General features: G+C 51.2%; 4 protein-coding genes and 1 non-coding gene across 5 annotated transcripts; 2 read left to right on the top strand and 3 right to left on the bottom strand.

The window, feature by feature from the left end:
- Positions 1 to 351: 351 nt before the first annotated feature.
- LY79DRAFT_516871 (Na/H antiporter) lies at positions 352 to 1,882 on the top strand (the record flags this gene model as incomplete). The annotated part of the gene is made up of 3 exons (XM_060554867.1): positions 352 to 469; positions 565 to 1,730; positions 1,793 to 1,882. 3 exons carry the CDS (start codon positions 352 to 354, stop codon positions 1,880 to 1,882), a joined length of 1,374 nt encoding a protein of 457 aa, XP_060413486.1.
- A 1,863-nt stretch (positions 1,883 to 3,745) lies between these two features.
- On the top strand, positions 3,746 to 3,828 carry LY79DRAFT_t145. The gene has a single exon. It is a non-coding gene; the product is annotated as a tRNA-Asp (tRNA).
- Positions 3,746 to 5,325, bottom strand: LY79DRAFT_556161 (uncharacterized protein). The gene is made up of 2 exons (XM_060557991.1): positions 5,229 to 5,325; positions 3,746 to 5,153 (listed from the first exon to the last, which is right to left on the bottom strand). The coding sequence occupies exon 2, from the start codon at positions 4,999 to 5,001 to the stop codon at positions 4,033 to 4,035; it is 969 nt and encodes a 322-aa protein (XP_060413485.1). The 5' UTR covers positions 5,002 to 5,153; positions 5,229 to 5,325; the 3' UTR covers positions 3,746 to 4,032.
- A 2,034-nt stretch (positions 5,326 to 7,359) lies between these two features.
- LY79DRAFT_608492 (major facilitator superfamily transporter) lies at positions 7,360 to 9,434 on the bottom strand. The gene is made up of 3 exons (XM_060561910.1): positions 8,627 to 9,434; positions 8,437 to 8,572; positions 7,360 to 8,385 (listed from the first exon to the last, which is right to left on the bottom strand). Exons 1-3 carry the CDS (start codon positions 9,379 to 9,381, stop codon positions 7,471 to 7,473), a joined length of 1,806 nt encoding a protein of 601 aa, XP_060413484.1. The 5' UTR covers positions 9,382 to 9,434; the 3' UTR covers positions 7,360 to 7,470.
- A 1,574-nt stretch (positions 9,435 to 11,008) lies between these two features.
- LY79DRAFT_608489 (SIS domain-containing protein) lies at positions 11,009 to 12,036 on the bottom strand (the record flags this gene model as incomplete). Its single annotated transcript, XM_060561909.1, has 1 exon — positions 11,009 to 12,036. The coding sequence occupies one exon, from the start codon at positions 12,034 to 12,036 to the stop codon at positions 11,230 to 11,232; it is 807 nt and encodes a 268-aa protein (XP_060413483.1). The 3' UTR covers positions 11,009 to 11,229.
- Positions 12,037 to 14,056: the final 2,020 nt, after the last annotated feature.

Raw genomic sequence — 14,056 nt, 5'->3', positions numbered from 1 at the left:
TGTTAAGAAAGGCTAGAAAGGCTGGACAGGCTACCCATGTGCTTCATCCCAGCCCCGTCAAGTGACATTTTCCCAGACCGTTATTTTCCTTTTAGCCTCTGCGATCAAGTGTTGTCATTTCTGTTTTCCGCGGGCTTTTCTGTTGGTTTTCTCCTTCCCCTGGCCTCTATTAATGCTTTCGGTGCTGTGAGAAAGGAGAGTGGCGCCTACGTCAGTCAACCCTCTGACATTAAGGCATTCTTTTTCCACATTCCTGCGGCCGCCGCATACTCAGCCTGCAGTCCATCACAAGGCTTTCCGACCAAACAGCAAGCCGCCCTAGACCTACATACAGCCTGCCCAGTGAGCCAGATGGACTGGTCCGCCGTCACAAATTTCAACGCCGTCATTAGCGTGCTTGGCGGTTGGCTCGTCCTCTTCGGCACCTTCTCTTTCCTGATCAAGGAGACACTTTACCTGTCTGAAGCCCGTACGTCCAACTCCTTTACTACAGCGCAATATCTAGCCCTCAGCAGCTGCAGGACACCACATCGTTCCATCCCGGCCCGCTGACTTGCAATTAAGTTGTCTATCTTCTGGGAGGCGTAGCTTTCACCCACGTTGCTGGATTCCTGAAACCCAGCGAATACGCCGACTCAGACGATGCCGTGGCCTCCATCACCCTCAACTTCAGCCGTCTCGTCCTTGGCGTCCAGCTCGTCATTGCCGGCGTGCAGCTTCCCAGCCGCTACCTCCGTAAGGAATGGAAGTCTCTCTCTTTGCTCCTCGGGCCCGTTATGATCGGCATGTGGGCATGCACGAGCGCCGTGGTCTGGTTTATTGTCCCGGACCTGCCTCTTGTGCACGCTCTTGCCATCGCCGCCTGCGTCACCCCGACGGACCCGGTTCTCTCAGCCACAATCTTGAAGGGCCGTTTCGCCGACCAAAACGTCCCCGAAGATCTTCAGCAGATCATCGTCGCCGAATCGGGTGCCAACGATGGACTAGGCTACCCTTTTCTTTACCTCGCGCTGTACCTCATCAAGTATACTGAGAGCGACGGCAATCCCGCCTCGAGTGAAGGGGGATTCGCCGCGGCCATTCGACTTTTCTTCGGCCAGACTTGCATCTACGTCGTGCTGATGAGTGTCTTTTACGGCTGGGTGGTCGGCTGGCTCGGGCAGAAGCTGCTCCATTGGGCCGAGCGGCGCAAATTTGTGGATAGGGAGAGCTTTCGACTTTTCCCAATCGGCCTGGCCATCTTTATCCTCGGTACTTGTGGAATGGTGGGCACCGACGATGTGCTGGCATGCTTCATCGCTGGAAACGCGTTCAACTGGAACGACTGGTTCCGCCTCAAGACTCTGGACGACCCGATTCAGAACGCCATCGACATGCTGCTCAACATGGCCATCTTCATGTGGCTGGGCGCTGTGTGCCCCTGGGAGAGATTCTGGACGTCAGAGCTGATCCAGCCTTGGCGGCTTTGTGCTCTTGGCCTCCTCGTCCTTCTTCTTCGACGACTTCCGATTATCCTTGTTTTGCATCGCTACATCCGCCAGATCCGCGGTCCGTCGCAGGCTTTGTTTGTCGGATACTTTGGCCCGATCGGCATCTCTGCCATTTTTTACCTTTATATTGGACTCGAGTTCCTTGAGACACTTACAGATAACGATGGACAACGCGCAGATGCGAAGACGCTAGGTGATACCATGCTTGTCGCCGTTTGGTTCTTGATTATTTGCAGTATCGTGAGTGCTTCTTATGCAAACCCCTATTTCTGTCATTTTCAAAGTATACTGACATCCAATAGGTGATTCATGGTGTCAGCGTGCCCATCGCCAAACTGGGACTCATGTTTCGCAACCGTTTCTTCCCCAGCCGCGTCGCGCTACCCACTTGATATTTCTTTCGCAGTAGAAGTCCAAGCTTTTCACGATTGACGCTTACTCTGGATCACTCGATAGGAGTTCCTTTGGATTTGACGAGGTCTTTGAGCTTAGACATTGAGGATCGTTGCATCATTCCTGACGTTGGGAAACTAGTCCTTGTTACATTTGTCATTCGCCATTGGCGTCATCACATATTTCTTGCATATTTCTTGCATACTTCTTGCATATTTCTTTTTGCGTTCTCTTGTACTTCGCTTTGGATCTGGCTATCGTGTTATGCACTATGCACATTTTTGATGGATGTCATAGAAAGCGTTTAAATATCGGTCATCCTGCTACCGACTCGGATTCCAAGTTTTTGCAACGCGCATAATATTCAAGCAGTTATATTCATCGGAAGTCAACTCCTAGTGATCGTAGTGGTTGAAACAAAAGATCTCATCCAAGAGTTCTACCCTTCCACTAACCTGACAAAGCCCTTCAAACGTAAGCACTTGTCCAAGATAAAAGCCGATGACAAGATAGAGTGTAAGATCTATGAGATGCCGCTTGAGCACAAGATGCACCTCCAAAATCGGGTCTTTAAGATTCACGGGACTTTTTCTTGAGCATGCCGATCTCGTTATAAATATAGAAGGCCCATTCAGGTAAGGATTACTTAGGACGACTCTGTGACCCGCAACCACAAGCAAAGGCCAAGATGAGTGACATACTGCTGCTCTGAGCACAACTCGTAGTCATAGAAGGCCATGTCTCTTCCACTGTGTCAGGTGCCGAATGGGACAGCCTCAGGGCGGGGTGCCAGGGGGGGCACCAGGTAGGGGCTAGGACAGCAGCAGAGCAGGATAACATTACACTAGGCAATATATAAAAGGAGTTTCAAACCAGCTTTAGAGTTTTCTAGAGGGATAAATTAAAATAATAGTTACTAAGGACCTCTTACTACGGCATTATTAACTCTTTTACTTAGTACTACACTAGCCTTTAATAGCTTATTATAGTCTAAAGTGGTATATACCCTAGGACCCTAAATAGTTCTAGTAAGTCCCGTGCCTTTAGTTATATTAGATTATTGCCTTGTGTTATCTAACAAAGGGATTATTAAAGTGAACCGTGATGACACAGCCTTCCTGCCAGCCGTTGAGGATCTAACAGGAGAAGCTAGTCTGCAATAGTGACGTGAAGTAACGCAGTGCAAAGGTGAAGTGTAACAGCAGAGCAGTGAAACAAGGCGAGCAATAACATAGAGCTAAACAATTAACACAGGACAAAAGATAGGTATGTGAGTAGATAGTGTATTGAAGTTGCCCTCCCTAATAGGAGGCGTTAGGCAATAGGATATATACTCTATAGGCACGTGAATGAACACGTGCTAGTGGAGTTATCCACTGCCTATGCTATCTATCTACTGTCTTCAGCACTTGTCCTGTGACACGTGACTTGTTTATACCTCCTTTTGTCTATGTTATTATTGCCTTGTACTTACTTGCTTGTTAGTTGTTACCCTTTGCTGCTTTACTGTTACACTTTACTTCTCTGCTGTGTATCTTAGTGACGTTGCTGTGTCTCCTTACACGTCAGTATATCTAGCCTACTTGCCCTGTCAGATCCAGAACAACTGTTAGGGGGGGTGTGTTACTGCTAGAATCCTTAGTTAGCATTGTTAAAAGAAATCAGCTCTTCATTACTAAGTAATAAAACTATCTACTCCTACTAGAACCACTGCCGTCAACATTCCTATGGAAACTGATATCTTAACAAAGAGAGCATAAGATTCCTACACTTATCTAGTGCTTTGAATACCTGGCTGTAGGTAGATGGAGTATCGTTTCAGCTACTTAGCACATTGCATCCCCAGCGGTCTCCAATCTCAATCCTCGATAGTCTAGTGGTGAGGATATCTGCTTGTCAATCAAACGATCCGCAGGGGACCGGGGTTCAATTCCCCGTCGAGGAGAATTCTTTGCCTATTCTCAGAGTCAAGTTTTTGGTTCAATTTGCTTTCTTCGCTCGGATCCTAGACTCAGTGATCGCCAAGTCTCTAAAAATGTTAAAAAGCAAGACTCGGACTGTTCTCTTGGAATATGTGCACGCCTATTGACGCCACACTCTTCGTCAACAATGGCTGACAGACTGTTTCGAACCACGTAACAACGCCTTCTCAAGTCAAGATGTGACTTCCACCATTGCCAACCACTACGTAATTTGGCTTCCTTTGTTCCTGACCCTTTTCCCTGGCTTCCTGCTCGAGACCCTCTTCCAACGTCGTGCGCCCGTATTGCATTACATAAGATAAGACCCCCGTGAAGCTAATATTGTCATCATGCGTGTTCACCCAGTGACGGACGGAATTTTCTCGTTCGATCTTCAGGCCCTCCTTCACCCCTCTCGAGATGACGCCCATGCTGCCGGCCTTATTAAGTGGATGCAACATCGCCAGAAAACTCGCGTCCGAGTTCGCTTTCCTGGCGGCTTCCACCGCCTCCGGTTCAACGCCGTGCGGGGTGTACAGGATCGCTTCGCTCTTCCCATCTTCGGTCGGGATACCGATGATCACGGCGTGACACAGCCTTGTGTATTTGTCGCCCTTGCTCTGGAGCCGGAAAATCGATAACGATCCGGGCATATCGGGCGTGGCCGGCCACTCCCCGCCGGGGACGAAATCCGGCACCACTATGATATTCTCGAAGTGGCCCATTGCCGATATTATCTTCGCCGCGTCCTGCACAGCAAGGACTTGTACCGATTGGCCAAGGGTCCGCAGCGTCGGCTCGTGCAGGTGATCAAAGTTGGCATGCGTGACAAGAACTGCATCGAGCCACTGCTCGTGCTCTCCGTCCGTGATCCCGCAAACCGTTTCAACTTCCCGAATCCAGTCTTCGATGGCCTCGATGTTGCCGAGCGCCGCTTTCTCCTTGAGTTGCAGACGTATGACCCAGCCGAAACCCATCTCAGCGTTCCCCTCGAGCCAAGGATCCACGAGGATGTGGTAGAAAGCCTTACCCTTCGTGCCGGCGGTCCGGGGGACGGAAACGAGCCATGTGGTATCGCCGTTCACGAGAGTCAATATCGGCCTCTTCGGCGATGCTTGCGCCGATGCAAGCGTGTGGATGAGCTTTGCGCGATCCATCACGAGTGTCTAATGCTTTACTGTTGTCTGTAAGTAACTTATCGCAGACCTGGATGATCGGTGGTGAAGGGAGAAATCCTCTTTTTTTTATGAGAACTAGAGGCGCCACCTTCGTCATAGAGCTAGAAACCTGGAGGTGGCGCAAAGTACAGGTATATTTTCACGCTCAAGTCACGGTTGATTGGCTGCTGAGGTCGCGACACCGCTGATCAAGAAGGATATCACAGGAGGCTCACGTCAGTGTGGCTGACTGCATCAGCCACGTTATTTCCGATGTCACATGACCGACCTTGGGACTTGTATCTCTATGGGCCCTTACTCTCGAGAACCTATTTCTTATAGTCAAGCTTTTCTTCACTTTACATATGACCCCTATCTGCTGTGTGCCCTAGCTCGTGAGAAAGGAGCTGGAACGTCAGTGCTGACATGACGGCGGTTGACTAGGTCTAGTGCTCAGTCACGAGATAACAAATTTGGCGCGATCTACAAGATGGCACCAAGCCCCCTATGTGGGGTCTTCGGAACAGAAGGCAGTGATCTTTGTGGGCGCATTAAAAGCTAGTACAAGCTCAGCACTAGTCCACCTCTCACTGGTCTGGTCGGGCAAGCAAACCAAAACATCACTAACTTCATCGGAGTGAGGACAACCTGTAAATGACTGCAAAGTTCTGATGATCAATCCATGTATAATACAAGTTAATGGACCAGTACTCGTTTACATTGATTGAGGATTCACTTTCCTTGGCAGTTTGACCTCTTTTCCCAGGCTACTTTATCTCGGATAGGACGGTTAGGCCCTTGGTGTCGCTGCTATTAGATTGAAAAGGCATAGTACATGTAAGATTGGCTGATGTTCGATTAATTGCCTTGTAGCTCTTTGGCTCCGGAAGTCTTGGCACGAAACCGCCTGCAGACTGAAAATTAGAGGGCTTGGAGATGGTTCGATCTCAAGTTATTTTTGTTGCCTTGCTTATGATGCCAAGCTTTGCTGGATGGCAGTAAACGGTTGCTGCCAGTCCGTTGAATTCTCAGTTACAAGATCAGCAGTGCCATCCCATTGTGCCAATGAATTGATATGTTTAAGCGAGATTTTTTTCAGCCATTTTGGTTAGACTAACTTTCGTGCACTTGCGATCGATGTGACGCCATTGCGCGGTACATTCGCATCGTTGCCAGACATGTTACTATCGGCATGGCAGGGCAACGCGTCTCATCAATTCACGTAACATACAATACGACTACAACCTTATCTGAAACCCTTGGCTTTCCGGTTAAAAGACTCGATCGCCAATCTTTAATAAATCCCCAAGATAAAGTGCATCAAGACACTATAAATTAAGTCGACAGGGTTGGCCTGTTTGACTGGCTGTTAATAACATATTGCCTCGGGAAAGATGGAATCTCAATATGACTGGGATATGCGGCCTTCCAGTCACAGCCCGAAAGTCTACGTACAATACTAGAGATGTGTTATTTTCATAATGCCCAGTGGAAACTGGCGTATCAAGAGCTTGGCTTGGTCTCATATCCAAATGACAGCAAAGATATTCGCCAGGGTTAAGCTACAGCATACCATGTCAATTCAGCCGACCACGAGGCACCACAATGCTTGACGCATGGTCGGCTGCATTTTATACGGGGCGTGCGTATCGCCTTGCCTTATGGGGGCGTTCTATTTCCGAAAAAAGTCGGAGAAGCCAAGACCAAGCAAGGGTCTCGGCAGCCCTGGGCTATACGGATACAAGGATCCGATTGTTTGCTGGCGCTATTAAGCATCGTCCCACATTTACAACGTGATCTATAGTACTTTACCCAAAACACCACGATATGTCGCGGACTGGGGATTTGACTGATCTTGGATTTCAGACACGTTCGAGATGATCTTTTGGCTCTGCGTCGGGGATGCGGCTGTAAAATATACGCTATATTCTCTTACCGCAATATCCGAATATGAAGCAGGGTACGGGATATTCCAGACTGCAACCATCACGTTTGATGAGATGTGCTCGCTTTACAGGCAAGTGCAGCTTAGACTACTGCCTTTACTTGACGTGGGTTCGAGATCAGTGAGTCTCGGATACGCGACGTCGGGCCAAACTTTCACATGCAAGAAACCATATGCAATTCTCAAAGATTGGTTCACTGAGACGGTTGACTACTGGTTGTGTGGCTGCCAGCCGATTACGTAGGCGCATGTTGGACCTCTTGCTTGCACACAAAGGGAATCACGGTCATTAGACATGCAGAGAGTGGTCAATGAGCTGCTTCTATCAGCGCACCGTATGTCTAATTTGAATATTGCGCAATGACAGTAGTATACTGGTGGTCGTGATAGTAGCTCGTCAAACACGAATTTTTCTTTATATCTACAGTGAATGAGAAAATCTAATCTACAAGAATGTGACTGGTTCACGGTGCAGTGACCTAGGAAAGGGGTATCTTCAGGTCTACCGCAGTACAGAGGGAATATTATGCCATCTTCTTCGCCTGCTCCTCCAAGGTCCGAATGAGTTTGCTCTTCTGCCGAATCTTCTTGCCCCATTTGAGGAAAATAAAAGGGACCGGCATGAGCACGACCTCGGCGACGCCAACAGTAATGCCCGCAATCCGCGGCGTCAGGGCAGCGTACATGCTCTTGCCCACCAGCACCAGCACGGCGCCCAAGATTGATCGGAAAACAAGGTTGCCCGCAGACGCGGACGTGGCGTACATACCAAAAACCTTCGAGATGTAGCTGGTTCCGTATATAAAGACAAGGCCGAAGCCATATCCGAAGGGGACGCCGGACAAGACGCTCCAGTAAAAGGGAATTTCTATGGGTAGGGAAGTGAGCGCGAACGAAAGCTGGCCAATTGGCTCCAGCACTGCACCGATACAAATGAGAAGGACGGTGGCCTCTGGTTCTAGCTGGCCAGTCTCAGGGTTTTTTGGTTGTCGGTTTACCAGCTTTCTCAGCAGCGGCTCCGTCGCGAGAACCAGCGCGATGCCGACAAAGACTCCGATGAACGCGAGCCCAGAAATGGCCGTGCTCCAGCCACGTTCTGTTCGGTATACGATGGGGAACGCGACGTATGCCAGCTGGACGATAGCGTAGATGACGGAGATGTAAATGTTCCAGAACATAAGAACGGGCTCAGTAAACGAGAGGATGAAAGGTCGGGAAACAGCAGTCCTGATTCTGCGAAAGATGGGCACCGTGTCGTCAAAGTCGGACCAGTACCGGTCGTCATTCTCATCTTTCCGCTTCATGGCTGCTTTTTTCCGGAGAAGCGTGGGCCTGTATGTTTCGGGAACGGTCATGATGAAGAGAGCCCCAACGGCTGTTGAGATCAAGGACATCCAGTTGAGTGATCTCCAGCCATAAGCTTCGACCAAGAATCCGCCCTGTCCGAGCTGTTAGATGAATTTCATGCGCGCTCGAGAACTGTTACCTACCATGAGCGGTCCGAGTACGGGACCATTGAGAGGACCGAAAGAGTATACCGACATCGCAAGGGGAAGATACTTGGGGTTGGTGATGTCCATGATGGACCCGCCGACGTTGGAAAGCATCACACTACCGGCAACAGCACTTTGTTCTCTTAGCCCTCACGGTTTCAGATATGGAATGAGAGGAGAAACTTACCCTAAGAAACGCGCAACAATCACCATGGTGAAGTCGGTAGCAAGCGCAGCAATTGGAATCAACGCTAGGAAAACGCTCAGGCCGCCGATATACATTGGCCTCCTTCCAAAGGTCTCACTCAGTGGCGCCATGATGAGGGCCCCGAGAGCCAGGCCAACTAGGTAAAGAGAGATGCCCAGCAGAGGCAGCGACTGGTTGGTGATATTGAGTTCAGCAGACATCTGGGGGATGCCACTTGAGTAGGCTGTGGAGTAGATGCCGGTGGCCAGCGTAGTCAGAGCGAACATGCCAATGACGACGATGCGGTAGGCCGTCGACCAGTTTTGGGGGTCATCCGGATCTCCGTCCCAGAAGTCGACGCGGAAGGCCTTCAGCGCCGTGGGCGCGTCTTCCTCGTTCTCGGGATTCTCATATTGGTCAAACTCCTTGACGTCGAAGTCAAAGTCGGGCACGTAAAATGACCAGCGCGGCGGGAGCGTTGTCTTTTCGTTGAAGACGCCATCGATATATTCGTTGGCGACGGGGTAGTATGAGAGCCTGCTCAGGCGTTGGACGCGAGAGAAATTGTTAAACGGTTGCGGCTGGAAGCGCTGGCTTCTTCGCATCCATGAGCTCCTAGGATTGATGTGGGAAAGCCGACCAGCCAGTGGCCGAGGATCCGATGATGGGAGAGGTGCGAATCTGGCCTGCTTCCGGCCGGTAGAAGGGAAGAGTTGTAGCCTGGCAGAGTCAGGTACTTGCAAAGAAACCGACATGGTGATGGTGCATACTGATCGTTCCTAGCGATGGGTGAGGAAGAGAAAGATCAGTCGACGATGGGCCTCATGCAGTGATAACTGCAGAGGCAGGGAAACAAGGCCGCCGAGTACGGGGTCGACCCTATCAGGACCACAAGCTGTAAGGGGCTGGAGCCACCTCATTTCGACGTCGTCGTCCAAGACCCAGCGAAGGCCCCCAAACATGGCACAGGCTGTCATAGCCGCCATCTGCCCGGGGTGGCTGATGAGCTACTCCTCCGGCCGGGAACCCCAGCGGTTCGGATCGACTGGGATAGTAGCTGCAGCGATAGCCCAGGCAGAATTAATCTCTCTGAGGGCTCCTGCATCAACATGAGCAACAAGGCCCCACTGCGGAGCTACAGCATGTATACTAAACTATGCAAACAACCATTTTCGGCGCTTTCATCCGATGGCGGCAGACCCTGGTTATGGAGCCCATGAGACGTTGGCGAGATTTTCTGGATCGACCAGGGATACCCTTGCACAATCCTTGGTTGGACAATACCATTCGTAAGTACTGCTCGGTATGCACGGGTGATCATCAGGGGGGGAATGCGACACGACATGGTGTTGCTTGCCAGTGACAAGGCGAGGGAGAATACTGGCTTTCAGATGACGTGGGCTGGACTGCATGGGATCAGGAACTGTACGTTCTCCCCTATGGATACCAGCGGCGGAAAGTCCAAACAGGCCCATGAATGGCACACGCGGGTGGATGCCAAGTCTTATGTTTCTGGAGATAATACCGCGCAATCCGTTGCCCACCGGCCTGTTGCACATCTCGCACACGTTAAGTGCTGTTTGAGGCTCTCTTGAGACCCGTTGATTCCCTAGTCGGGAAGCGGTAGGCGACGTCGCGGCAACGCGGCACGTTGACGAGCTGGGGGCTGATACAACGAGATTAGCGCGTCCTCTATAGCTAACAATATCGATTGGTGCGATAGGTTTGTAGGGGGGGAGAAAGCGGATCAGTAGGTCCAATTACAAACAAGAGGAAGTTTGTCTTGTTCATATGAGACAGTCTCACAGTGATCCTGCATTAGCGTGACGGCATACACAACGTCTAGACTGCCGCTCATCTTACTTCAAAGAAGAAGAAAAGAGAAAACCCCCACATAATTCAACATACAACGGTAGTAGACTGATAACAATAAAGTACGTACACATTCGAATGGGGAAAAGAAATGAACTAGTAAGGAGCATGAAAAAGTTAATAGTCAATTTACATTAGTTTGTATGCGAATTTCCATTAAAGTCGCTCTTATGATTGCTGTATAGTAGGTGGAATGAATGCATCTACAGCAGAAGGCTCTTGAGCGACTGTGTCCTTTTGCAAAACGGATCAACTGCGTAGAAGTGATAATGTTGCTTGTTCCAGGAAATGAGAACAGTTTCAATTTGGCAGAGTGGATTAGATTCCTAGTTTGCGACCCTGGGCGGAAGCTATTTGACATTGTGCACATGTGCGAACTGAGCACAAAACTCACAGGCGTCACCGGTAAGTGGGGGATAGCCTCCCAAGGCAGCTTGCCAAGTAGTGAAACTGAAAAGTATGCCGCATTTGATCTTTAATATTGAAAAGACAGTCCAAGAGAGTGCCAAGGTTCAGATTGTGGTATCGAACTGTTAAAGAGATCTACAGGAAAGTGCAAAGGAAAGCGCTCAGTGTAACAAATTATACTCCGTCCGAATATATGTACAATGAAGATCGGACAACCTGTGAGCAATGAGCTCTGGGCCCTATATCCAGAATGTTCAGTGCCAGGCGACGCCCCGCCCTCGAATAGTGGGGGGAAAAAAAACGGAAACGACGCGACATGATGTCTATTTGGCCTTGAAGGCCTGGCCAATGGCGCCGCCGGGGTGGTTCTTCGCAAAGACGGCCGACACGGACGGGTACATCTCCTTGGACGCGACGTATGCCAGAGCATCACCAACGGCGATGGCCATGGTCGTCGACGTCGTTGGGGCAGACACGCCGAAGGTGTCCTTCTCGGACTCGGGGATGGGGGCAGGCAGGAGGATCAGGTCCGGGCGCTGCTTCGCGATCTCGCACGTCTCCATGCTGGTGGGCGAGGTAAGGAGGATGAGGGGGCACTTCTTGTTGAGGTGGGGGAGCAGGAGAAGGAGCTCGGGAGTCTTGCCGGAGAAGGTGATCATGATGAGGGTGTCGTGCTCCCCAACAACGCCGAGATCGCCGTGCAGGGCCTCGGTGGGGTGGAGGAAGACGGCGGGGAGGCCCAAGCTGCTGAAGGTGGCCGTGAGCTTCTTGGCGATCCAGCCAGACTTTCCGACGCCGATGAAGACGACCTTGCCGCGGTGGTCGCGGTGGCGGGAGAGGGCCTCGATGGAGCGGTAGAAGCCGTCGCGGCAGACGCGCTCGGACGAGTACAGCTGGGTCAGTGCCACGAGGGCGTTGGCCTCTGTGCGGAGGACGTGAATGGCGCCGTCGAGGCGCTCTTCGTACGAGGCGCGGGCGTCACGATCTTCGTGGACGGCATCCCGCAGCGGAGACCTGGGCATGGGCGACTTGGGGCCGCGGATCTCGTATGACTTGGCGAGGTTGACGTTGAGCTCAACCGGGCCACGGCTGCGCATGCCAGCAGCAGATCCAGAACGGGGAGGAACCATTGTGAAGGGAGTTCTGGTAAAAAGATGAAGGAAACTTTGTTTGGATCTTGATCAAGGTAAAGCAGTAAACTGAGTCCCGCTCAGATCAGTTGACCAACCCGGTTGATTCTTGAAGAAGAAGAAGAAGAAGAAATTGTGGTGAAGCGTAGTTGATGATCCTGTCGATGCTAATGAACTGCATCATGGGAGAGGGCGAGGAGATCCGGACTTTAATACTGATCAAAGACGCCAGGTCAATTACCTCGACTCTCGATATCTCTTGTGTACGGGTACACCGTGAATAGAGAAAGGCTGATAAGTTGGGCGTAAAGCGGATACCCAATTTGGTGCGCAGGGAACCCCCCGGCTCGATACCACCATGGGCGATCTGCCGTAAAGTATCAACCATGATAGGGCCGCGGGCAACGCCGCTATCGTGGTGGCGTTCTGCCCTTGGCCGGGGTTGAACGGGCTTCTTGCAAGGTGAGCCATGCTCTTACAGGGGAGGGAGTACCAGAGAAGCCTTTCATTTACTCTGGACATGGCTGCCGGACTCAGGAGGGGGGGGGGGGTTTACGAAGCCGCAGTCTCAAAATAACCCACAATGTACAGTGGGCCAAGACTTTGCGGGCCCCTTACCTATCCAAATGGCAACTCGATGCGAGGGGTTCTGTACTCGACACACAAGCAACATGTCAGATGCCAGCTGGTTTGTCCCGCAATGTCGTTGTCTAGAGAGCCTCAGTAAGCGAGGCGTATGTATGCACTCATCTGTCAGGAACGAGGTCAAGTTTTACTGGAAGAGGGGGACGTGGATAGAGTCCTTGCTGGCTTGTTTGCTTTTGATATCTGCCGTCCCCGTGATACGGGCAAGGGGCGGGCGGGCGGCCGGTCTTGGCCCATATCCCCCAAACTGCCTTCATCTCCGTCTAACGAAGGTGACAACACGCAAGGTACGACTCGATACGACTGGAGCAAACTTTAATGTTGACCAACTCGGCGCCTACCCGGTGAGATTGGTAATATATATCAGAGATACTCCTGTAGATGCATATCGCGGCTTGCCAAGAAGGAGTCAAGGACCACATGTTGTAGATATACTAGAAAGACGCTGGGCAAGCGCGCGTGAAGTGCATATGGCTTATCACGATCGCAGTAGGACGGGTTCTGGCTGAGTACCGTCCAAACCTTGAAAGCTCCGTGAGACTTCTGTGCTGCTCTCGTCTGATCCCTGAGTATGGAACCTCTCTCAACCTTCATTTTTTCTTCTTCTACTTCTTCTCTTCTCTTGGACGGAATCGTGCACAGTGCCTGAAACGGCTGCTGCCTCAATTCGTCGGGCTAACTGCAGTTGGAACTGGATGGCAGCCGCACCAAGAGAGGAGACGACTTCGACTGCGATGGGACGATGCTACCTGTTCCTCGGCAGAAGCTGATTGCTCGTTTGAAACAGCGCTTTGGAGTCCAAGTTTGGCGCCAGGTGGATGTGCATACGCGGACGAAAAGGAAGGGGGGAAGCGGCCGATTCGGAACGTGGGCGGACAAAGGGCTTGCGGGAGAGAGAGGACGATAATATCGTCGTTTGGGTTATGCCGTGGTAGCTTTACCCAATAGATGAATGCCCAGAAAGCTAGGTTTCGCAGAGCCTCCTTGACCTGGCATCTTTGCTCACCAGCCACACTGACGGGAACCCACATGCAACATCACATACTAGGTAAGTAGCAACGATTACCACGTAAGCTTTGGGGGGGCGAATAGAAGCCCTGTTTCATGCCCCTGTCGTCCCTGTCGTCAATCGGCTACCATTCTGGGTATATTGAGCCGGGTCCAGGGAGGGGGGGTCTGGCTTGGACTTTGGAGAGCGACTCGACTGGACCCGACTTTCTGGTCGGGAGGAACCGTCTGTTCTGACCTGAACTTGGCAGCAGGGAACCCCTGATGCACCTCGAGAGTCACACAAAGTGCCAAGCTGCAGGCGGGTACTCTTACCAGTGTCGGCAGTTCTCGTGGGCGTGGTATATACTACGTACTACGTATATGT

The sequence above is a fragment of the Colletotrichum navitas genome (assembly GCF_030913465.1).
Source record: "Colletotrichum navitas strain CBS 125086 chromosome Unknown LY79scaffold_35, whole genome shotgun sequence".
Classification (NCBI taxonomy): Eukaryota; Fungi; Ascomycota; class Sordariomycetes; order Glomerellales; family Glomerellaceae; genus Colletotrichum; species Colletotrichum navitas.
Note: the sequence above shows the minus strand (reverse complement) of the source record. Positions and strands in the feature narration are given on the sequence as shown.

Coding starts and splice junctions, on each gene's coding strand:
- LY79DRAFT_556161 (XM_060557991.1), bottom strand. CDS start 5,001: ATGGATCGCGCAAAGCTCATCCACACGCTTGCATCGGCGCAAGCATCG.
- LY79DRAFT_608492 (XM_060561910.1), bottom strand. CDS start 9,381: ATGTCGGTTTCTTTGCAAGTACCTGACTCTGCCAGGCTACAACTCTTC. Junction 8,573..8,626: donor ATTGTTGCGCGTTTCTTAGG/GTAAGTTTCTCC, acceptor AAGAGAACAAAG/TGCTGTTGCCGGTAGTGTGA. Junction 8,386..8,436: donor CCGTACTCGGACCGCTCATG/GTAGGTAACAGT, acceptor CAGCTCGGACAG/GGCGGATTCTTGGTCGAAGC.